At 39.4% G+C, this 24,651-nt stretch overlaps 1 protein-coding gene across 2 annotated transcripts in view; it reads left to right on the forward strand.

Annotated features, from left to right (window-relative positions):
- The window catches only part of ATRN (attractin), a 189,437-nt gene that overhangs the window by 151,751 nt on the left and 13,035 nt on the right, over positions 1 to 24,651 (forward strand). Inside the window, exons 26-27 of one of the 2 annotated variants that reach the window (XM_027559350.1) lie at positions 14,757 to 14,835; positions 18,327 to 18,434. In XM_027559350.1, coding sequence (XP_027415151.1) covers positions 14,757 to 14,835; positions 18,327 to 18,434 — 187 coding nt within the window. Of the gene's footprint in view, positions 1 to 1,592; positions 1,703 to 14,756; positions 14,836 to 18,326; positions 18,435 to 24,651 lie in introns of those variants that run through there. The other variant, XM_027559351.1, reaches the window with a different exon arrangement.

Below are 24,651 nucleotides of genomic sequence, written 5' to 3' on the forward strand. Positions count from 1 at the left end.
ATATTTACCTTAGTGACAGCCCCTTTCCTCTTTCCCAAAGCTGACCATTTACCTAACTGCTAAAACAATATATTGCATTTGCTCATTTAAAATTTTTTATTTAAATTAAAGCAGAAAATTTTAAATGATTTGCAGTGAATGATGAAAATATTAAAAGGTTGTGGGACAAAGTTAAAGTTGTATTTATCTATGAAATAGAAATAGAATCAGGTATATGGAGAACAGACTACCAACAGGTGCATGAAGCAGGCTACCAAGGGAGAAGGAGTTGGGGGAGGGTTGCAGTGAGAAGTTGGGGTTTGCACATAAAAGCTTCCATTATACAATGGATAAACAACAAAGTCCTACTGTATAACACAGAGAACTGTATTCATTCAATATCCTATGCTAAACAATAATGGGAAAGAATATTTTAAAAAAGAATGTATGTGTATAATTATTTTGCTGAACAACAGTAATTAACACAACATTGTAAATCAACTATACTTCAGTTAAAAATAATAAATAAAAAACTTTAAAGAAAACCAAAACTGTATTTAGAGGATATAGCTTTAAATCTGTGGTTCTCAACCTTAGCTGCATAGTAGAATCACTTGAGGAGCTTTTGATGCCCAGGCTACATCCCAGAGCCATTACATCAGAATCTGTAGGGGTGGAACTCAAGCATTTAAACACTCAAATGATTTCAACTTGCAACTAAGGTTGAGATCACCACTTTATAAAAGCATATGTTGGAAAAGAAAGAACAAGCCTCTCAATAAATGAGAAAAAGAACTACTCATTAAACGTAAAGAAAAGAAGAAAGGAATATAAGTAGAGCAAAAATTAATGATATAGGGGAAGAAGTACAGTAGAGAGGATTGAAAGAACCACAGATTGGATCTTTGAAAAGAATAATATTGATAAATCACTAGCAAGAATGACCAAGAGAAAAAGAAAGAAGATACAAATAATCAGAAATTAAAAGGGGGGAGGGATGTTACTGCAAATCCTGCACACATTTTTTCCTTTAGAAAAATATTTTATGAGCAGCTTTATGCAAATAAACTTGAAAATGGAACAGATGGAATGAAACAACTAAAAAACAAAATGAAACTATATACAGTTTACCAACACTGACACAGAAGGAATAGAAAACTGAATAGTCCTATATCTATTTTAAAACAATACGTAATTTAAAAATTTCTCACAAAGATAACTCTAGGCCCAGGTGGCTTTGTTGGTAACTTACAACATTTTAAGGAAGAAATAATAATCAATATTAACTAAACCTTCTAGAAAATAGAAAAGAATAAATACTCCCCAATTCATTTTATGAACTTAGCACAACCTGACAAGAATAATATGAGAATGGAATTTAAAAGCCAGTCTCACTCATGAATAAGGAAGCAAAAACCCACCAATAATGTAAAAAGACTTCTATATCACAACCTAGTTGGGTTTATTCCAGAAATTACAAGGCTGGTTTAGCATCAGAAAATCAGTCAGTGTAATTCATATTGATTTCATAAAGAAGACTAATACAATCATCTTAATCAATGGGGGAAAAGCATTTGATAAAATTTAATATCATCCATTTTAAAAACTCTTAGGAAACTAGGAATATAAATAAGCTTAAAATCTGATAAAGACATGCTGTGGAGCAACTAAGCCCATGCACCACAACTGCTGAGCCTGCACTCTAGAGCCTGTGAACTTCAACTGCTAAGCCCGCATGCTGCAACTGCTGAAGCCCACGTGCCTAGAGCCAGTGCTCTGCAACAAGAGAGGCCACCACAGTGAGAAGCCCACACACTGCAACTAGAGAGTAACCACCACTCACTGGAACTAGAGAAAGCCTGTGTGCAGCAGTGAATACCCAGTGCAACAGTAAATAATTTTTTAAATCTAATAAAGGAATAATATGTAAAGCCAACAGCAGTCCACATTCTTAATGGTAAAATATTAGAAGCTTTCCCTTTGAGTTTGGAAACAAGAGAAAGACAAAAACTATCACTTAGTTTATTTAACATTGTTGATAGAGATTCTAGCCAATACAATAAGACAAGAAAAATCAATATATAAGAATTAGAAAAAGTTATTACATTATTGTATTCATAGAAATTAAAGGATCTGCAGATTAACTATTAGAGTTAATAGATGAGTTCAGCAAAGTTACTAGACACAAGGGCGTATTAAGAGCCCAACCTGTCTACTCCTTTATGAAGTCTTCTTCTGGCATACACCCCAGAGTCCACCCCTTCTTGGACTTCACTCTACTCATGTTTTTATTATACCACTTAGTCACCTTTAACAGTCTAGCACTCAAGGGCAGCCCATCTATAAATGAACATGTGATTTGACATGCACAGGTGAGCAGGGCCAATTAGAGGTCTTTCCTATAAGTTTAAAACTGAGTTCTGAGAACTTAAAACAGTTATCTATGACTCTCAGCCTTAGTTGGATGAGTGAGTGAGACTCTGGATCTGTCCTGCATTTCTTAATTAAACTCTCATTTTCTTTTTCATTTTCCTTTGGTACTACATTCTAGGTGAGCTCCTCAGCTCATTAATTTAGTTCAGTGTTGGGTCCATTTCTTTTATTGAGTCGACTGGTGAGATTTTTTTTTTAACATTTGCATTTTATTTCTAATATATTATTCCGTGTAGCCTGTTTCAGTTTTATGAATGCAGTTTACTTTCATATTCCTTTCTGAGATTAATAAATTTTATTATATTATTTTGGACTCTTATTTTGTGCTATTAATAACTGTCTGAGATGTCGCCTGTTGTTGTTTGGTACCTCTCTTTCACAACGTTGGTCTTCCTCAATGTCTGATTTTTTTCATGTTGAAGATTCCACGTTTACTTGTGTATGGATGCCATTTCTGTCTGTCACAGCCTCCAATGAGTGTGGAGAATAGATGAAGAGTGTGCTGGTGGATTAGATATATTGTTAGTTTGTCTTCTGAATGAGAGAGGATCCATCCTGCCTGGCCACTCCAGCCCAAGGACCAGAGCTCACTGCCTTATTGCGGTCTTCAGTTGCTCAGCACAAGCAGGGAGGAGAGAAGAAGCCATCTGGTGTGGCCACTCTGAATGTAGTCCCCTCAGCACTCTGGAAATTCCCCAGAACTCTCTCCCTCCTTGTATCTATATACTCTAGACTTAATTTTTTTTTCTCTTTCTCTTTCTTCCTTCCTTCTTTCTCTCCTTTCCCCCCTTTTCTTTCCCTCTCTCACACACTCACTGTCTTTTTCTTTCTCTTTCTCTCTCTCCCTGCTTCCCTCCTTCCTTCCTTCCTTTTTTCTTTTAATTTTTAGAGACTTTATTTTTTAAAAGAAATTTTAGGTTCAGAACAAAATTGAGAAAAAGGTACAGAGATTTCCTATATAGCCCCTGCCTCCACACATGCATAGCCTCTCCCATTTTCAACATCACTCACTGGAATTGTACTTTTTTTTTTTTTAACTAAAGATGAGCCTACACTGATACATCATAATCATCTGAAGTTAATAGTATTGTACATTTTATGGGGTTTGGACAAATGTATACTGACATATCCATCATCATATCATATAGAGTGTTTTTACTGCTCTAAAAATCCTTACTGGAGCCCCTCTTTTACTTTTCAGCCCTCTCATCTGGCTTCCATCTCCACAGTTCATCTAATTTTCTTGTTATTAAGGGCAAGTAACACAGCCCTATTGCTAAATCCAAAAGTTACTCTTCACTTCTTATCATTTTGGCTTTTCAACAGTATCAATCAACTGACTACCTTATCAGTGAGACCCTTCTTCTTGCCTTTTATGACCGCATACTGCCCTGAAGCTGCTCTTTCTTGGCTCCCTTCCTGAATTATCTTTTCTATTCAGCTTCTCACTGTTGCTTTTCTTCCAGAGCTTGACCCTGGCCATCTTCTGTCTCTGTGTTTTCTGGTGGAAGTCTGCCAGCTCCATATGCAGCATAATTTTCTGATCCTTCCTCACCCGTCTTCCCCATGTCACTAATTGACAAATGATGCTGCCAGTTCCAAGTCACTTCTTTCCCTTTCACACCCAGCAGGCATTCCCTTACCAGATCCCAGCAGTTATAGCTATCAAAAACATTGAGCTGCCCTACCTCTGTTCCCCCACCCTAGTCCCAACCATCACAGTCTCACCAGGACTATTTTGGTTGATTTTGGCTCCCTTACAACCCACAAAAAATCCAGAGGAGGTCTTAAAACCATGAATTAATTTGTATCTAACCACTTATATCATATCTCGTGACTCTGGGTTGTATCTAAAATAAAAACCAAGGTCCTGCATGAACCTCTGCTCACCTCTCTACCTTCACCTTAGCTGTTCTTCTCTGTGTTCCCATTCCATGAGCCTCCTTCTGTTTCTTAGAAAGCACCAAACTCCTTCCCATTTTATGGCATTTGTACATATTTTTCCTTCTTTCTGGAATGTTCTTCTCCCTACCCTTCACCTATGTACTTTTACCCATTGCTTGTTTTTTCTAAACAAAAACCAATTCTCTGACATCAGCTGATTGTCCTACAATTCACTCTGACACCCACTACCTGGAATTAGTACACACCCCCACAGGTTAATGGCTCAATCCAACAAGACTGCTCCCATTTCAGACATCAACCACAAATGAGTCCCCAGGCTACCCACACTTCTGCCTGGCCAAGTACAAGCTTGGGGGTTCCCATGATCCCCCTCAGATTCAACAATTTGCTATTGCTTCACAGAACTCAGGAAAAGACTATACTTAAAATAACAGGTTTATTAGAATACAACTCAGGAACAACCCAGTGGAAGAGATTAATTGGGCAAGGTATGAAAGCACAGAGCTTCCATGCTCTTTCTGGACACCATACTCTCCCAGCACATAAGTGTGTTCATCAGCGCCCCCAAACCTCAACATGCCACATTTTTTCAAGGTTTCCTTGAGTAGGCATGATTGGTGAAATTTCTGGTCATTGGTGATTGAATTCAACCTCCAGCCACTCTCCCCTCCTGGAGGGGGACGTGTGATAGGGGCTGAATAGTATAACCCTGTAATCACAGGATTAGTTTTTCTGGTGGCCAGCCCCAGTCCTGAAGCTGTTTAGGTCCTCCCCTCCCATGAGAGAAAAAAAGACACTCCTGAATAACATCTTCATAAATGTGTTATAAAAAATAGTTAATTCAGACTCAGAGACACTGTAATTTTTTATACCCTTCTGTATTATTTAAATTACTTTGTGTATAAATCTGGTAAAGATACATTTTAAAGATGTTTTAAATCAAAATTAAAGATAGGTTCTTCCTTTTTAAAGCTGAGTAATAGTCTCAAAGATAAACCACACTTTGTTTATTCACCTCCTGATAGACACTTGCATTGTTTCCTGTTTTTGACTATTACAGATAAAGCCATTATGAACACTTGTATAAAAAATAGGGGAGGGGATGGTCCTGTCACATAGGAGATTTCAAGGGTTTTAGGAGCTCTGTGCCAGAAACTTGGGACAAAGACCATATGTATATTTCTTACTGTACCACACTCATCTTCCAATTTTGACACAGTGTCACTTCCTCCAAGATTCCATCAGTGAACCCCCAAACTAAATTCTCTCCCTTTGTTCCACTCTCCCATGGAACTGTATTGCTTTTCATCATGGTGCTATCACAGTTTTACTTTGTACTGTCTGTGTCCACAATTAGGTTCTAAACTTCAAAAGAGTAAGTAAAGGGTCTTTCTTTTGTTCACCCTTGTATACATGCACACCTTCAGCATCTAATACAGAGTCAAGTGAAGTGAAGTCGCTCAGTCGTGTCCGACTCTTTGCGACCCCATGGACTGTAGCCTACCACTCTCCTCCATCCATGGGATTTTCCAGGCAAGAGTACTGGAGTGGATTGCCATTTCCTTTTCCAGAGGACCTTCCCAACCCAGGGATCGAACCTGAGTCTTCTGCATTGTAGACAGACGCCTTAGTGTCTGAGCCACAAGGGAATACAGAGTCATGCTCAGATATATATGGAAAGTAAAGTAGACCTCCAGGAAAAGTGAAGAGCCATGAGGAACCACAGATACCAGCCTTGATAAAGCTCATGGTTCTAGCTGATGGGAATGTAGAGGCCGTATGCTAAGTAACTCCAGTTATCAGGTGTGTTATGTTCTTGGACCATGTGTACAGAATGTAGTGACTCTGCTGCCGAGTACCAACCCAGTGAGGATCAGTCACTGCAGCTGATTGGTGAAAGACTGAATGACATCATTAGAATTGTTCAGAGGAGCATCTTTAGGGACCTCAGAATCTTGTGTAGTAAACAAGGACAGATGGTGTTCTCATCACTTCTCCCTTTTTTTGGAATGTGGGAACCTTTGGAAAAGAACGCAGAACTTTGATTTCTCTGGATTTTGTTTAGGAACTAGGAATGATGAGAATTTAACTGAGAATAGAGTCCTTTTCATGAACATGAATGAAGAAGCAGATATTTTCCCAGAGCAAGTTAACTAGATTCATATACGTGAAACATAAGGGGAGAAGGGAAATTATCCAGGTAATCCTAAGCACGCTGAAGAATGGCTCATAGAATACAGAAAAGAGGATTAGATTTGGGGGTGGGAGTAGAAGGGGATAGCTCAGTGATTCAAGTGAGAAAATATTAATGTGAGGTAAGTTAGAAAAGAATTCCCAGACTTGGATACAGTGAAAAGTAAATTCTAGATCCTGATAAATACATTAAGTCCTCTTTGTGTCATAATTAGATGCTTTCCCAGACTCCAGTAGGAGCCTTGTGTATAAAGAGGGAATTAATAAGACCCATTTGCTTGCTTGCTCTGAAAATCAAATGAGATGATGTAGGTGAAAGAGCTTTGTATCTGGGAGTGATGTAGGAGTGTGGTCAGCATAATGACTGTTTATTAGTAAAGAGGGAGAAACAGATTAATGTTCTATGAAAATCTGTGACCGGGGTTAAAAGTGCCTTAGATGATAGCATTTGGATAAAAATAAAAAGGAGAAGCAGGGAATGTCCAAAAGGAGGGACTGTAATGGGAATTCCTGATATAGGCAAGGTATGTTTTTGTAAAACTTCTAATTATCTGAACTTCCGCTAAGGCTGTTGCCAGATTGACAGTGGACGTTTTGACAGATCCATGTCTTATTGATCACTTTATTTTCCAGAAGATAGAAGTGATGCAAAGTCCTGCCACTAGATTAGATCCTGTCAGTAGATTAGATCCTGTCTGATCTAATTGAGATCAGAATAGTGAAAATGAAGTTGCTCAGTCGTGTTTGACTCTTTGCGACCCCATGGACAGTAGCCTACCAGGCTACGTGATCCATGGGATTTTCCAGGCAAGAATACTGGAGTGGGCTGCCATTTCCTTCTCCAGGGGATCTTCCCAACCCAGGGAATGAACCTGGGTCTTCTGCATTGCAGACAGACGCTTTACCATCTGAGCCACTAGGGAAGCCCGAGATCAGAATGGTAATGTGCAAATCATAGGAACTTGGGAAGAAGCAGCAATGTCTCATAAGATTGGTTGGGAGGTCAAAGCCAGGCCAAAAAATGAGTATGTTGTTTTAGAAGGCTACACTTGTAAGGGCAGAAAAAGGAAATTTTAGTACACTCTCAAAAGTATCATTCTATATACACTATTAAGCTGGTGAAAAACATCTCCAAACACAGAGCTCAGACAGATTCTCAGTTTTCAAAGACATGTACAAAAGGTATAAAAAAACAACCTCAAATCAAGACAAATTTCTGAGAATAGTCTCAGGAAAGTGTAAGCCTCTGATAAACAGGGACAGATTTAGGACAAAATAGGTCAGAGGGTTTTGTTGTAAGTACAGAGATGAAAAGAAGTGACAGAGCCCTAGTCAAGGGCCAGTGTCCTTGCACTGAAAGAGCAATAGGCTTCTTTAAGAATGATCTTTGAAGGCCAGAAGAATGTTAATAATTTCCAAGACTGAGTAATGAACATATAGAAATTAAATGGTTTGGTCTCTCTACTTTTGTGCATCTGAAAATTCCCGTGATTTTTTAAAAACTTGTTGTTCAGTCATTCAGACATGTCCAACTCTTTGCAAACCCATGGACTGCAGCACTCCAGGTTTCCCTGTCCTTCACTATCTCCCAGAATTCGCTCAGACTCATGTCCATTGAGTCAGTGATGCCATCCAGCCATCTTATCCTCTGTCGCCCCCTTATCCTCCTGCCCTCATTCTTTCCCAGCATCAAGGTCTTTTCCAGTGAGTCAGCTCTTTGCATTAGGTGACCAAAGGATTGGAGCTTCAACTTCAGCATCAGTCCTTCTAATGAATATTCAGAGTTGATTTCCTTTAGGTTGAATGGTTTGATCTTGCAGTCCAAGAGACTCTCAAGAGTCTTCTCCAGCACCACAGTTCGAAAGCATCAATTTTTCAGTGCTCAGCCTTCTTTATGGTCCAACTCTCACATCTGTACATGACTAGTGGAAAAACCATAACTTTGACTAGACAGACCTTTGTCAGCAAAGTGATGTCTCTGCTTTTTAATATGCTATGTAGGTTTGTCATAGCTCTTCTTCCAAGGAACAAGCATCTTCTAATTTCATGGCTGCAGTCACCATGATTTTGGAGTCCAAAAAAATAAAGTCTGTCACTGTTGCCATTTTCTCCCATCTGTTTGCCATGAAATGATGGGACCAGATGCCATAATCTTAGTTTTTTGAATGTTGAGTTTTAAGACAGAATTTTCACTCTCCTCTTTCACCTTCATCAAGAGGCTCTTTAGTTCCTCTTCATTTTCTGCCATTAGGGTGGTGTCATCTGCATATCTGAGGTTATTGATATTTCTCCTGGCAATCTTGATTCCAGCTTGTGCTTCATCCAGCCTGGCATTTTGCATGATGTACTTTGCATATAAGTTAAATAAGCAGGGTGACAATATATAGCCTTGATGTACTCTTTTCCCAATTTTGAACCAGTCCATTGTTCCTGCCCAGTTCTAACTATTGCTTCTTGACCCACATAAAGGTTTCTCAAGAGGCAGGTAAGGTGGTCTGGTATTCATCTCTTGAAGAATTTTCCAGTTTGTTGTGATACACACAGTCAAAGGCTTTAGCATAATCGATGAAGCAAAAGTACATGTTTTTCTGGAATTCTTTTGGTTTTTCTATGATCCAACACATGTTGGAAACTTGACCTCTGGTTCCTCTGCCTTTTCTAAATTCAGCTTGTACATCTGGAAGTTCTCGGTTCATGTACTATTGAAGCCTAGCTTGAAGGATTTTGAGCATTACCTTGATAGCATATGAAATGAGAGCAAATATATGGTAGTTTCTTTGGGATTGGAATGAAAAGTAACCTTTTGCAGTCCTGTGGCCACTGCTGAGGTTTCCAAATTTGTTGACATATTGAGTGCAACACTTGGACAGCAACACTTAATCATCGTTTAGGATTTGAAGTAACTCAGCTGGAATTCCATCACCTCTACCGGCTTTATTCATAATAGTCCTTCCTAAGGCCCACTGGACTTCACACTCCAGCGTGTTTGGCTCTAGGTTAACCACACCACTGTGTTTATCTGAGTCATTAAGACCTTTTTTGTACAGTTCTTTTGTGTATTCTTGCCACCTCTTCTTAATATCTTATGCTTCTGTTAGGTCCTTACCATTTCTGTCCTTTATTGTGCCTATCTTTGCATGATATGTTCCCTTGGTATCTCTGGTTTTCTTTAAGAGATCTCTAGTTTTTCCCATTCTGTTGTTTTCCTCTTTCTTTGCCCTTAAGAAGGCTTTCTTATCTCTCCTTGCTATTCTCTGGAACTCTACATTCAGATGGATATATCTTTCTTTTTCTCCTTTGCCTTTTTCTTCTCTTCTTTTATCAGCTATTTGTAAGGCTTCCTCAGACAACCATTTCCCTTACTACATCTCTTTTTCTTGGGAATGGTTTTGATCACTGCCTCCTGTACAATGTTACGAACCTCCGTCCATAGTTCTTCAGGCACTCTGTCTATCAGATCTAATCCCTTGAATCTACTTGTCACTTCTACTGTGTAATTGTAAGGGAATTGATTTAGGTCATACCTGAATGACCTAGTGGTTTTCCCTACTTTCTTCAATTTAAGCCTGAATTTTGCAATAAAGAGCTCATGATCTGAGCCACAGTCAGCTCCAGGTCCTGGTTTTTGTTTTGTTTTGTTTTTCCTGGCTTTGCTGGTTCCCAGTTGTGGTATGTGGGATCTAGTTCCCCAGCCAGGGATCAAACCTGGGATTCCTGCATTGGGAGCCCAGAGTCCTAACCGCTGGGCCACAGGGACATCCCCTCTGGGTCCAATTTTTGCTGACTGTATAGCACTTCTCCATCTTCAGCTGCAAAGAATATAATCAATCTGATTTTGGTATTGAACATCTGGTGATGTCCACATGTAGAGTCATCTCTTGTGTTGTTGGAAGAGGGCGTTGGCTATGATCAGTGCATTCTCTTGGCAGAACTCTGTCAGCCTTTGCTTTGCTTCATTTTGCGCTCCTGTTACTCCAGGTATCTCTTGACTTCCTACTTTTGCATTCCTATCCCCTATGTTGAAAAGAACATCTTTTTTTTTTTTTTTTTTTTGATGTTACTTCTAGAAAGGTCTTGTAGGTCTTCATAGAACCATTTAACTTCAGTTTCTTTGGCATTAGTGGTTGGGGTATAGGGTTGGATTACTGTAATGTTGAATAACCATTCAACATTACAACCTTGGAAACAAACCAAGATCATTCTGTTGTTTTTGAGGTTGCACCCAAGTACTGTATTTCATACTCTCTTGTTGACTGTGAGGGCCACTCCCATTTCTTCTAAGGAATTCTTGCCCACAGCAGTAGATATAATGGTCATCTGGATTAAATGTGCCCATTCCCATCATTTTAGTTCACTGATCCCTAAAATGTCCATGTTCACTCTTGCCATCTCCTGTTTGACCATATCCAATTTACCTTAATTCATGGACCTCACATTCCAGGTTCCTATGCAGTATTGTTCTTTACAGCATCCGACTTCATTTTCACTTCCAGACACATCCGCAGCTGGGTGTTGTTTCCACTTTGGCTCAGCCTTTTCATTCTTTCTGGAGCTATTTTTCTGCTCTTCCCCAGTAGCATATTGGATACCTACTGACCAGGGCGAGGGGTATCTTTCAGTGTAATATCTTTTTGCCTCTTCATACTGTTCATGGGGTTCTCATGGCAAGAATGTGAAAGTGGTTTGCCATTCCCTTCTCCGGTGAACCACATTTTGTCAGAAATCTCCATGACATGTCCTTCTTGGGTGGCCCTGCATGGCATGGCTCAGTTTCATTGAGTTAGACAAGGCTGTGATCCAAGTGATCAGTTTGGTTAGTTTTCTGTGATTGTGGCTTTCATTCTATCGGCCCTCTGATGGCTGAGGGTAAGAGGCTTGTGCAAGCTTCCTGATGGGAGGGACTGGCTGTGGGGAAAACTGGGTTTTTCTCTGGTGGGCAGGGCCATGCTCAGTAAATCGTTAATCCATTTTCTGCTAATAGGTGGGGCTGTGCTCCCTCTCTGTAGTTTGACCTGAAGCAGCCCAATCCTAGGGTCTGCAGTCTCTGTGGTAGGGCTGTAGGCTTTATAGTAGGGCTAATGGTGATCTCCTCCAAGAGGACTTACACCAACACGCCCTGCCTCCCAGGACTACTGCTGCCAGTGCCCTGACCCCACGGCAAGCCACTGCTGACCCATTCCGAGGGAGACTCCTAAACATTTACAGGCAAGTCTTATTTAGTCTCTTGTGCAGTCACTGCTCCTTTCCCCTGGATCCTGTTTCACACAGGTTTTGTTTGTGCTGGTGACTGAGACGGTAAAGAATCTTCCTGCAATGCAGGAGACCTGGGTTCGATCCATGGATCAGGAAAATCCCCTGGAGAAGGGAATGGTAACCCACTCCAGGGTTGTTGGCTGGAGAATTCCATGGAGAGAGGATCCTGGTGTGCTGTAATCCATGGGGTCGCAAAGAGTTAGACACAACTGAGCAACTAACACTTTAAAAACTTATATTTGTAAATGTATTTAAAATTACAGAAAACCATTGATAAGAGGGACTTCAGAAAGATAAACACTGAGTCACAGCCCCACCTGTACCCAGATTAGTGGTAGGAAAAAAAAGGAGGGTATCAGCAAGTGCCACCTTTTTTGAAATAACTAGTAAATTCTTCATTGTTGTGTTACCCAAGGAGAAACCATGCATGTATCAGCTTTGAAGGATGCTCATTGTCTGTTGGTGTGCCGTTTGTGTCTCAGAAAAGCTGGTACAGGTGGAAGGAACTGGGTTGTTGGTATTTTTAACAGGCCCGCATTGATGACAGACGCTCTCGGGAATAAAGGACACAGACCTTCTGAGCTGTCTGTTTCACAATTCTGTGTTGAGGGTAGTCCAGGAGAGGCCTCTCAGGCCACCCTGGGTTCAGCTGCATCAGCAGCATCTGGAGCAACTTGCATGTTTCATGTTCTTCCATGTAGGTGGCTGTCTTCTTGTGTTTATCTATTTGAGTAAAAGTAACAAAAAGCAGGATTATGGGGCGGGGCAGGATTATCCATATAAACCACGAAAGACTAAGAAGGTTAGTCTTCTCAGACTCCTTTGCTTCTTCCTGTCATCCCTAACTTCTCAGTGTTGGGGTGCCCTCAAGACACTCTTTTCTATTTGTATTTATTCCCTTGATGTCCTCATGCAGATTCATTACCCCAAATACCACGTGTATGCTGATGACTCTCAAGCTGTCTCCAGCCCAAACCTGACACCCAGCCCTCAGTTTACATATCAACTCATGACATCTCCCCGTAGCTTTCAGGTAGATGTCTCAGAACTCAGCATGTCTAAAACTTTACTCACCTGTATCTCACACTTTCTCCCCCCAGAATCTTCCCTGAATAGGTTGATGACAAGTTCCTCAGTCCCCACACCCTGACTTTCTCTTTTGTACCCTACATCCAGCCCATCAGGAAATCCTCCTGTCTTGACCTTCATGTCTAGATTCCAAAGTACTTTTCATACCCCTGCTACCATCATCCTGGTTTGAGCCACCCTCATTTCTTACCTAGACTCCTGTTCTTTCTATTTCTGAGTTGCTACCTTCATGGTCTCCTCAGTATAAATTAAATCATGATACTTCTCTGTTCAAAAATCTTCAGTGGCTCATCTCACTCAGTAAAAGCCAACACCATTATGATGGCTTTAGGGTCCTCATGATCTGCCCTTCTCTTACTTCTATGTCTTTATCCCTGGCATAACTGCCCCCTCCCACTCCAGCCTCCTGAGGTTCCACAAGAAATCCCAGGCACATCCTTGCCTCAGGCTTTGCACTAGCTGATCCCAGTTGCCCAGGCGCATTTCTGCAGACCTTCACAAGCCATCTCCCACACATCCTCCACGTCTTAGCTCACATGTCACCTTCTCAAAAGTTAAGGTCCACCCATTCCGACCATTCTGCTTTAGGGTACCGCCAACACTCCTGAACCTCCTTACCCTTACCTTCTTTTTATTTGTGTAGTATTTACTCCTTTCTAACATGCTCTATAATATGCTCACTTTATTTACTGTTTGCCTCCATGGGGAAAGTAGTCCTTTGTTCTGTTCATTGATGTATTCCATGAGCCTAGAACAGGATCTGCCTCAATAAAGTACTGTATAAAAAGAAAAACAGAAACCATCAGAGAGATGGAAGGATCATCAGTGTCAGCACAGCCGAGGGGCCCAACAAGATAGGAGCTGAAGACTCTCCACTGAGTGGTGATCTGGGTGGGGGGTAGAGGTGCTTCTCTTTTGCCAGGGTACCCATTGAAGGGGTTTGGATTATGTGCCTCTTGGGAAAGTGGTGGGCTGAGGAAGGCTTAATTTCTGTTTCTGAAAGGGCAGAAGTTCAGTCCTGTAGCACCTTAGGGGGCCTGTCACCAGCCAACTGGGGCAGCCTGTCTTCAGCAGTTTGCTCTGAAGCTGCCTCTGGAAAGCCAACCGCATCCTGCAAACACAGATCTCAACAAAGAGTACCCGACTGCAGGGGCAGAGAGCCTTGTATCTGCTTGTAACACTGGAACAGTACACTGTACAAATTAATGAGTGAAAATGCCAATTTTTAAATTATTTAAACAGCTACCTAAGAGGTTTATTTGTTAGGCTCATTAGTCCTTTTAATCAGAAGTCAGTCTTTCTCTTTCCTGTCACAGTAGCTTTTGATGAGAGAACATTAAAATCATTTGCAGTTATAAGACCACTGGGACTTAGTCTATCTTAATCTTTAAGAAAGCTGTTGGCTTGAATTTAGTTGTTTTATTTTATTTATAAAGTATGTACTTACTTTGAATACATATTATTACATATAAGTTTATTCTCTATATCTTCCTTATGAAAAGCTGATTGTCACTTTGATAATTAACTTTTCTCATTATTTTAAGCTTTATCGGTAAATTTTTGCTGATTTGATTAAATAGCATGCTTGTTACTGGTTATAATTATGGTAGAATTAGTTTTATTATTTGGATAAGCCATGATATGTCATTCTGATAAAGGCCTGGCAGAAGGTCAGGGCTCTCCTCTGGGAGTGCCTTGTGGAGATAGTATTGTCTACCGGTTGGGTCAGAAAGCTCGTTCTCTTACTTTGTTTCCTTTGAACCAGGACTGGTTGTGATGACTCAGCAGAGAGGAGCTTGGAGTGGGTATTTGGGGGATTGTGTCCCTGCCTGACCTGAGGTGTGGATGACAGCATGCTGATTCTGGGGGCTGGGATAATAACTCAGTACTTTGCTTTCTTACAGTTGTTTCCTCTCTCTGCTCCTGGTGGCTGCTGTGGTTTGGAAGATCAAACAAAGTTGTTGGGCTTCCAGACGTAGAGAGGTAAGCCTCAGTGAATAAAGATTAATGAATCCCTAAAGGAGCTTTTTCCTTCATATTTCCTTTAAGCATGTCAGTTTTAGCTGTGTAGTCATAGAGAGTAATACATGGTCAGTAGACTTCAATTAGTGCTATGTAAGCTATGTTAATTCTGCACCACATGGTTTTAACTTTCTAAAAAGAAGGTTTTAGGATTGTATTGACTCAGTTTTACCCTTTCTCCCAGACCCTGATTCCTTAACTCAGGCTGGAGATCTGAAGGCTTAGTAAAGCACAGCTTTTACAGGAGCCTTTCATGAGAATGAGAATAAAATCAGCCATTTAAGCATCTCAAAAATTTCTCATTATTCAAGGAAAGATAAATGTGTGTCTGATTAAGTATTTGCTTGAGTTTTATTTTTTAGTGTTGATTTATTTCCACAGCTCCATTCCAAAAGTAATATTAATAAGTCAAACAAATATTTATAATTGGCAAGTCAAATAAACTTGATTAAAAATTACAACACAAAAGCTGTTTATTGAAACTTTCACATGTGTTATTACTCTGCCTTTTAGTCATCATGTCTGTTGCATTGTTGCTAAATAGAAGTACACTAATATCTGGATTTTGTGCTCTTTGATCTTCTATATCTACTCATGCTTTTTTCTATATAAAAATTGATCTATAGAAAGATTTAGAGAACAGAAATATCTAGACTCAAAATACCCAAGCACTCAGCACTGTTCATGACATGAACAGTGGGGCCATGACATGGACCATTTCTGACCCATGTAAAGGTATTTTTTTTCGTAGAGGTAATGTTGTATCCTCTTTATGATCATTTTAAAAATTCAGTGGATAACATATTCAGAGGTTTTTTTAATAGCTGTATTACTAAGACATTTTAAAATCTCAACGAATTATGCAACATTCTGAAAAAAATAAGTTATCCAAATGTGTAATAAAGAAGTAAGAAACCACATAAACTAGTACCGGGGAAGGAATCAAAAAATTATTTTGAGAGAGTCAAATTATTACTCTCTCGACAAAGGCTATTAGACACAGGCAGTTTTAATTTGAGATGAGCTTATGGAGATAATAATAGTCTACTCCTCCTTGGGTGTTTATGAGATTTAATTATTTCCAAAAAAATAAATTTCCTTTTTCCAGGGTAAAGGAAAAGATGGGAAACTTAAAAGAATCCTGATTCATTTTATGCATAGAAACCTTGAAACCAAAATTTGAGAAAGGTAGCACCAAAAAGTAAAGACCAGTTGCATAATGACTATAATGTGCAGCTGTCTAGTTTACCGTGTAGTAAAGGGATCATTTCATACCAGAGAACCTACTAGGATATGTTATATCCATGGGTGTAAAAAAAAAAAACAAAACCCTAAATTTTCAGTAGTGGCAAGTAATCATTTAATCATTTATTAATATCAGCACTCATCCTAGTTTAAAAATAAAACTCTTAGTAAACTCAAAAATAATACCTCCTCCACACTGAGAAATAACCAGATAACCAACATTACTCATGATGAAGAAATACTCAAGGTTGTACCCAATAAAATCAAGATAAGTTAGTCATATTAAGAACTGACAGAAAAAAGAAAAAAAAAAAACCCTGACATTTGAGCATTTCTAAGTTGTAGGCACTGTTCTAAGAGGTTTTATATTAAGGTTTTATATTTGTATAATCCTTACAGCAACCTATAAAATAGTTACTGATACTACTCCTGTTTTATAAATGAAGGAGCCGAGGCTCAGAGAGGCAAAATAACTTACCCATCATCACACAGCTACTTAAAGACACCAAACTATGTTTTGAATTTAAGACTTCTGTCTTCAAAGGCCATGTTCCTTCTAACCATCATGTAGTCCCAGTAGTGACTTAGTTTTGTTCTGGATGTTCTAGACTCTGCACTAAGAGAAAGAAAAATAAGAAGTTTTGTTCCTTTTGGAAAGGGGACAAAATCATTGTTTTCAGATAAGATTATTGAAACATCATAGAAACATATATAAAAATAAAGTTTGTAAAAATAATTGAATAATGTAGAAGACAAACAATCAACTGGAAAATAATCACAACATACATGAAAGAAAATGAGGTGAACACTTAGTAGAAAACAGGTTTCCAAAAAAGAATATGCTAATTACACAGTTGATCAGCCAGTAACTAAGCTTTTACCTTTGTGATTTAAAATTTCTCTGTTACTGTGAACCTGTCCATTCAGAATATATTTCATCTCTTCTAAAATATCATTCATGATTTATCCCTCTCAGAACTGTAGAAGAATGATTTGATATTATTTATAACAACAAAAATAATAGCATCTAATACTGCTTAAGTCATTGCTACATACCAGGCCCTGTTTTAAAGGGCCTTTACTCCCATTATCTCCTGCACTTGTCATAAAGGAACTAGACTGGGAACTGGAAGCAAGTAGGTAGAGTCACTGTCTCACTGTGACTCCACACTTAGCACAGAATCTAGAGGAGGATTATTGTTATATGTATTTGTTGAGTAAATAAACTAATAGCTTTGTGAGATGTAGGCATATGATTATTGATATTTAACAAAATTTTTAATGTTAAAAATACCCTTCTAAAACAGAACATTCTGTTTCTAAAACAGAAATGCCATTCTAAAACATAGCCATGATCTATCCAGCCCAAGATTCTGTCTCTAAAATAGTTTTAAGGAAGTAGTTAAGTAAGGCCTCATTGTCTTCCACAGCATGACCTCAGAGCTTCAGTGACATGCCCAAATCTCTGATATCCCTAATGATATATAATTGACTACACACCATAAGCTAGGCACTAGCTACACACCATAAGCTAGGCACTGTGCTAGGTAAAACATCTCATTTAATCGTACTGATACTTTTATGGGATTAAAACCCCATTTCAGAGAGGAGGGAATGGAGGCCCAGAAATTTTAAATAACTTTTTAACATCACACAGCTGGAAGGAGTTGGAGCAGGGGTTCATATCCAAGCCTACCTGAATCCAGAGCCCTTACTTGTCCCTCTGCTGTGCAAAACTTCATGTTTTTTATGTTTAGTTTATACCACCTCTCTGAATAAAGCTCTCTTTCAGTTCCTAAATACTTTGTAACAAAGGATAGTTTTTGTTGCTGTGTAAGTATTTCGTCCAAGTTTCAGCAGGAAAAAAGAAAGCCTGGCTTTAATCTAGTAATAAAAATATGAGGAAATAGGATAATTTATGTACTTAACAAGCAGGCATCATAGCATTATATCCATCAGTACATTAATGTGTATCTCTAACAGATAAAGAATTTTTCTTTACTATAACAACAATATTGTCATCATAGTCAACAAAATTAAAAAGGTAATGCTTGGTCCATGTCCAGTTTTCCCCAGCTATCTCAGAAATATCATTTTGGAATTAATTTGTTTGAATCAAGGAAGATGAGCTATTTTTAATATGTAGTAGTCTCTAATAAAACCCCCTCAGTACTCTTTGCATTAATGGTTGCCGTATTACTCATCAGCAACTTCTTCGAGAGATGCAGCAGATGGCCAGTCGTCCCTTTGCCTCTGTAAATGTCGCCTTGGAAACAGATGAAGAGCCTCCTGATCTTATTGGGGGGAGTATAAAGGTGAGATTGTATTTCAAAAGTCCCTGTAACTTATCAAACCTCATGCTTCTCAGTGTGAGGAACCAGAGAGGGCAAGAGCCTCATTCTGTTACCTCTTACTTTGTCCTCTCTGTTTCTTCTTAGCAATAAGTCAGCACTGAAACTGTCAGCTATTGTCTTGCTTTCATTTTCCAATATTTGTTTCATGTTGTTAAGCAGTCTTATATTCAGGGAATTTTAAAATTTAAATAACTTGTCTGGTATTCTTTTAAGTTTTATGTGGCATAATACTTGAAAATTTGAAAATAACTGAATTGAACCATTGTCCTTTGTAAGTATTTAGGGGATTTTTTTTAAATGGGGAAAAGTTATAACTGACTGTGAATTCTGTGGAAAATAAAGAATTCTAACACCTCCACCATTATGAAGAAAATAGTAAGACTTTCTTTTTTAACAAAATGATGAAATAGTTCAGATACCATTAGGAAACAATTATATGTCTATGGAGATATATACACAGACACATATATGTATGTATATGTGTGTGTGTGTATGTGCGCATGTATGTCCTAACATACTTACTGAAGCATTACTGACCTTACAGGAAGTATGTGAGATTTCCAGGGATTGTTTTCCTTTCCTCCTCCAGAAAAGAATAAACCATGAACCCAAACCACAACCATGCATGGTCTAAAGTGGTTCTAGATGGGTAAGATACCATGTCTCTCAGTTGAAGTAGATGTGGATCCTGACTGAGGAAAAATACACCCAATTCAGCCATTCAGGAGTCCCACAGATCAAGACCACAGAATCAGTGGTCACCAAGGACGAATGAGTAAGAATCAGCAGAAACAACAGAATTGACATCTAATGAATATGATATAGCTCTGTATGAAATGTTTAAAGAACTGAAAGATGGAATCATAAAGATGAGGAAGCCATAAGAGTCAAGAATGGCCAAGCAGACCTGAAAAAGAACCAAATGGAACTGTTAGAGAAATGGAAAATACAGTAGTTGAAATTTTTTAAAGACTCAGATTACATGTTAAACAGCACATCAGAGACAAGTGAGGAAAGAGCTTTTGAACTGGAGGATGACTCTGAAGAAATTACACAGAATGTAGAACAAAGAGATGAGAAGATGGAAAAATATGACAGATAATAAGAATATGGAGGATAGAATGAGAAGATCTAACATATATATTACAGTCCCAGAACAAATGAATGGAGGAAAGGCAGTTTTCAAAGAGCTGAGAATTTTCCAGAACTGATGGGAGATACAATTATTCAGACTCTAACAAAATGTAAGCAAGAGTAAGGAAAGAAAGCAGAGGAAAGGTAGGAGAGAAAAGAAAACTACAGTTGGATTTATCCTAGTGAAACTGTGGAACTTCAAAGACAAAGAGAACATCTTAAAATTAGCCAGGACAGAAAAAGATCAGTACAATGTGGAAAAGTTGGAACCCTCGTGTACTGTTGGTGGGAATGAAAATGATGCAGCTACTGTGGGAAACAGTATTTCTCTTCCTCAGAAAAGCAAAAATAGAATTATGTACGATCTAATAATCCCATTTCTCAATATATACCCTGAAGAATTGAAGGCAGAGTTTTGACAATGTATTTGTACACCATGTGCATAGCAGCTTCATTCATAGTAGCTAAAAGCTGGAACCAACCCAGGTGTTCATTGACATAGGAATGGATAAACAGAATATGGTATATACATACAACGGAGCTTCACTCAGCCTTAAAAAGGAAAGAAACTCTGACCCATGTTACATATATGAACATAGATGAACCTTAAAGACATTATGCTAAGTGAAAGAAGCCAGTCACAAAAAGACAAACACTGTATGATTTCACTTATGAGAGCTACCTTGAGTAGTCAAATTCCTAGAAAATAGAATGATGGTTGCCAAGGTCTGGGGAGAGGAAGGAAGGGGGATTTGCAATTTGATGGGTATAAAATTTTAGTTTTCCAAGATGGAGTTTGGGAAATAGATGGTGGTGATGGTTGCACCATATAACACTACTAAAATGTATACCTAAATAATGGTTTAAGATAGGGACTTTCCTGGTGGTCCAGTGGCTAAGACTCCGTGTTCCCAATACAGTGGGCCTGGGTTCCATCCCTTGTCAGGGAACTATAGTAGTCCCTCATGCTGCAACTAAAAATGTGCTTGGTGCAACTAAGAGTTCAATTGGCACAACTAAAAGATCCCGCGTGTTGCAACAAAGACCAAAGATCTTGCTTGCTGCAACTAAGACCTGATGCAGCCAAAGAAAGTGCTTTAAAAAAAAAAATGGTTAAGATAATGCTTTTTATGTTATGTGTATTTTCAGTTCAGTTTCTCAGTTGTGTCTGAGTCTTTGCAACGCCATGGACTGCAGCACACCAGGCTTCCCTGTCCATCACCAACTCCTGGAACTTGCCCAAACTCATGTCCATCGAGTCAGTGGTGCCATCCGACCATTTCATCCTCTGTCGAACCCTTCTCCTCCTGCCTTCAATCTTTCCCAGCATCAGGGTCTTTTCCAATGAGTCAGTTCTTCACATCAGGTGGCCAAATTTTTGGAGCTTCAGCTTCAGCTTCAGCATCAGTCCTTCCAATGAATATTCAGGACTGATTTCCTTTAGGATTGACTGGTTTGATCTCCTTGCAGTCCAAACATCTAGAAAAACATCTATTTCTGTTTTATTGACTACACCAAAGCCTTTGACTGTGTGGATCACAACAAACTGTGGAAAGTACTTAAAGAGATGGGAATACCAGACCACCTGACCTGCCTCCTAAGAAATCTGTATGCAGGTCAAGAAGCAACAGTTAAAACTGGACATGGAACAACAGACTGGTTCCAAATCAGGAAAGGACTACATCAAGGCTCTATATTGTCACCCTGCTTATTTAACTTATATGCAGAGTACATCATGCAAAATGCCAGGCTGGATGAAGCACAAGCTGGAATCAAGATTGCCAGGAGAAATATCAATAACCTCAGATATGCAGATGACACCACTCCTAATGGCAGAAAGTGAAGAACTAAAGAGCCTCTTGATGAAGGTGAAAGAGGAGAGTGAAAAAGTTGGCTTAAAACTCAGCATTCAGAAAACTAAGATCATGGCATCTGGTCCCATCACTTCATGGCAAATAGATAGGGGAAATGATAGAAACAGTGAGAGGCTTGATTTTTGGGGGGGCTCCAAAATCACTGCAGATGGTGACTGCAGCCATGAAATTTAAAGATGCTTGCTCCCTGGAAGAAAAGCTATGACCAACCTAGAAAGCATGTTAAAAAGCAGAGACATTACGTTGCCAACAAAGGCCCATCTAGTCAAAGCTATGGTTTTTCCAGTAGTCATGTATGGATGTGAGAGTTGAACTATAAAGAAAGCTGAGCGCTGAAGAATTGATCCTTTTGAAGTGTGGTGTTGGAGAAGACTCTTGAGAGTCCCTTGGAATGCAAGGAGATCCAACCAGTCAATCCTAAAGGAAATCAGTTCTGAATATTCATTGGAAAGACTGATGGTGAAGCTGAAGCTCCAATACTTTGACCACATGATGCAAAGAACTGACTCATTTGAAGAGACCTTGATGAAGGGTTGAAGGCAGGAGGAGAAGGGGATGACAGAGGATGGGATGGTTGGATGACATCACCGACTCAATGGACTTGAGTTTGAGTAAGCTCTGGCAGTTGGTGATAGACAGGGAAACCTGGTGTTTGCAGTCCCTGGGGTCACAAAGAGTTGGACACAACTGAGCAACTGAACTGAACTCTGCATATAAGTTAAATAAGCAGGGTGACAATATAGAGCCTGACACACTCCTTTCCTGATTTGGAACCAGTCTGTTGTTCCATGTCCAGTTCTAACTGTTGCTTCTTGACCTGCATACAGATTTCTCAGGAGGCAGGTAAGGTGGTCTGGTATTCCCGTCTCTAGGAATTTTCCACAGTTTGTTGTGATCCACACAGTCAAAGGCTTTGGTGTATTCAATAAAGCAGAAGTAGATGTTTTTCTGGAGATCTGTTGCTTTTTTGTTGATCCAAAGGATATTGGCAATTTGACCTCTGATTCCTCTGCCCTTTCTAAATCCAGCTTGAACATCTGGAAGTTTACAGTTCACATACCATTGAAGCCTGGCTTGAAGAATTTTGAGCATTACTTTGCTAGCGTGTGAGATAAGTGCAATCTCACTCATCTTATGCCTTGGAGGCCAGATAGAATGAAAACCACAATCACAGAAAACTAATCTAACTGGTCACATGAGCCACAGCCTTGTCTAACTCAGTGAAACTATGAGCCATGCCATGCATGGACCCCCAAGACAGACAGGTCATGGTGGAGAGTTCTGACAAAATGTGGTCCACTGGAGAAGGGAATGGCAAACCACTTCAGTATTCTTGCCTTGAGAACCCCATAAACAGTATGAAAAGGCAAAAAGGTATGACACTGAAAGATGAACTCCCAGGTTGATAGGTGCCCAATATGCTACTGGAGAAGAGTGGAGAAATAACTCCAGAAAGATTGAAAAGACAGAGCCAAAGAGAGACACCCTCTTCCAACAACACGAGAAGAGTCTACACATGGACATCATCTGATAGTCGATACTGAAATCAGATTGATTATATTCTTTGCAGCCAAAGATGGAGAAGCTCTATTCAGCAAAACAAGACCAGGAGCCGACTGTGGCTCAGATCATGAACTCCTTGTTGCAAAATTCAGACTTAAATTGAAGAAAGTAGGGGAAACCACTAGACCATCCAGGCATAACCTAAATCAAATCCCTTATGACTATACAGTGGAAGTGACAAATAGATTCAAGGAATTAGATCTGATAGACAGAGTGCATGAAGAACTATGGATGGAGGTTTGTGACGTTGTATAGGAGGCAGTGATCAAGACCATCCCCAAGGAAAAGAAATGCAAAAAGACAAAAGGGTTGTCTGAGGCAGCCTTAAAAATAGCTGAGAAGAGAAGCTAAAGGCAAAGGAGAAAAAGAAAGATATACCCATTTGAATGCAGAGTTCCAAAGAATGGCAAGGAGAGATAAGAAAGCCTTCCTCAGAGATCAGTGCAAAATAGAGGAAAGAAATAGAATGGGAAAGACTAGAGATCTCGTCAAGAAAATTAGAGGTACCAAGGGAACATTTCATGCAAAGATGGGCTCGATAAAGGACAGAAATGGTATGGACATAACAGAAGCGGAAGATATTAAGAAGTGGCAAGAATACACAGAAGAACTATACAAAAAAGAGCTTCACTACCCAGATAATCATGATGGTGTGATCACTCATCTAGAGCCAGACATCCTGGAATGTGAAGTCAAGTGGGCCTTAGGAAGCATCACTACGAACAAAGCTAGTGGAGGTGATGGAATTCAGTTGAGCTATTTCAAATTCTAAAAGATGATACTGTGAAAGTGCTGCACTCAATATGCCAGCAAATTTGGAAAACTCAGCAGTCGCCACAGGACTGGAAACAATCAGTTTTCATTCCAATCTTAAAGAAAGGCAATGCCAAAGAATGTTCAAACTACCACACAATTGCACTCATCTCACACACTAGCAAAGTAATGTGTATTTTACCACATTAAAAAATAACTAAGGGGAAAAAGTTTACTACAAAGGAATGACAAAGTGACAGCTGACTTCCCAGACGCTACAAGTATTGAAAGAGAACTGCCAGCCTCAAATAGTGTACCCAGTACCTACCTTTCAAGAACAAGGATAAAATCAAGATGTCTTCAGACTGCAGGGAAAACTGAGTACTTGCCACCAACAAACCTGTATGAAAGAAATATATAAAGGATGTGCTAGAAAGGGGGCCAATTACCCCAGGAGGGTGGAATAAGAAGCAGTAGTGAGTAAATCAGCTGATAAACCTCTGTAAATCTAAGAAAATATTGTCCTGATAAAATAGTGATCATTTGTGGGATTGAGAAGAATAGACGAGCCTTAGTAACACCCCATGTCACTCAGCAGCCTGCAGCACAGCCAGTAAAACACTGTCTTGAATTTCTTGTCAAGAGCCACACACTCACCTTCTGGCCGTTTGTGCTGTGTGTTCTTCATCGGCCTTCTTCATCTTCCAGCATCTTTTAATAATGGGCAGCTGTCTCAGACTCAGTCTTTGGGCCTCTCCTCACATCTTTTACATCTGCACCTTTGGTTATTGCCTTAGTCTGTTCAGGCTGTTAACAACAAAATATCAGAGACTGGGTAGCTTACAAACAATAGA

The sequence above is a fragment of the Bos indicus x Bos taurus genome, chromosome 13, assembly GCF_003369695.1.
Source record: "Bos indicus x Bos taurus breed Angus x Brahman F1 hybrid chromosome 13, Bos_hybrid_MaternalHap_v2.0, whole genome shotgun sequence".
Lineage (NCBI taxonomy): Eukaryota > Metazoa > Chordata > Mammalia > Artiodactyla > Bovidae > Bos > Bos indicus x Bos taurus.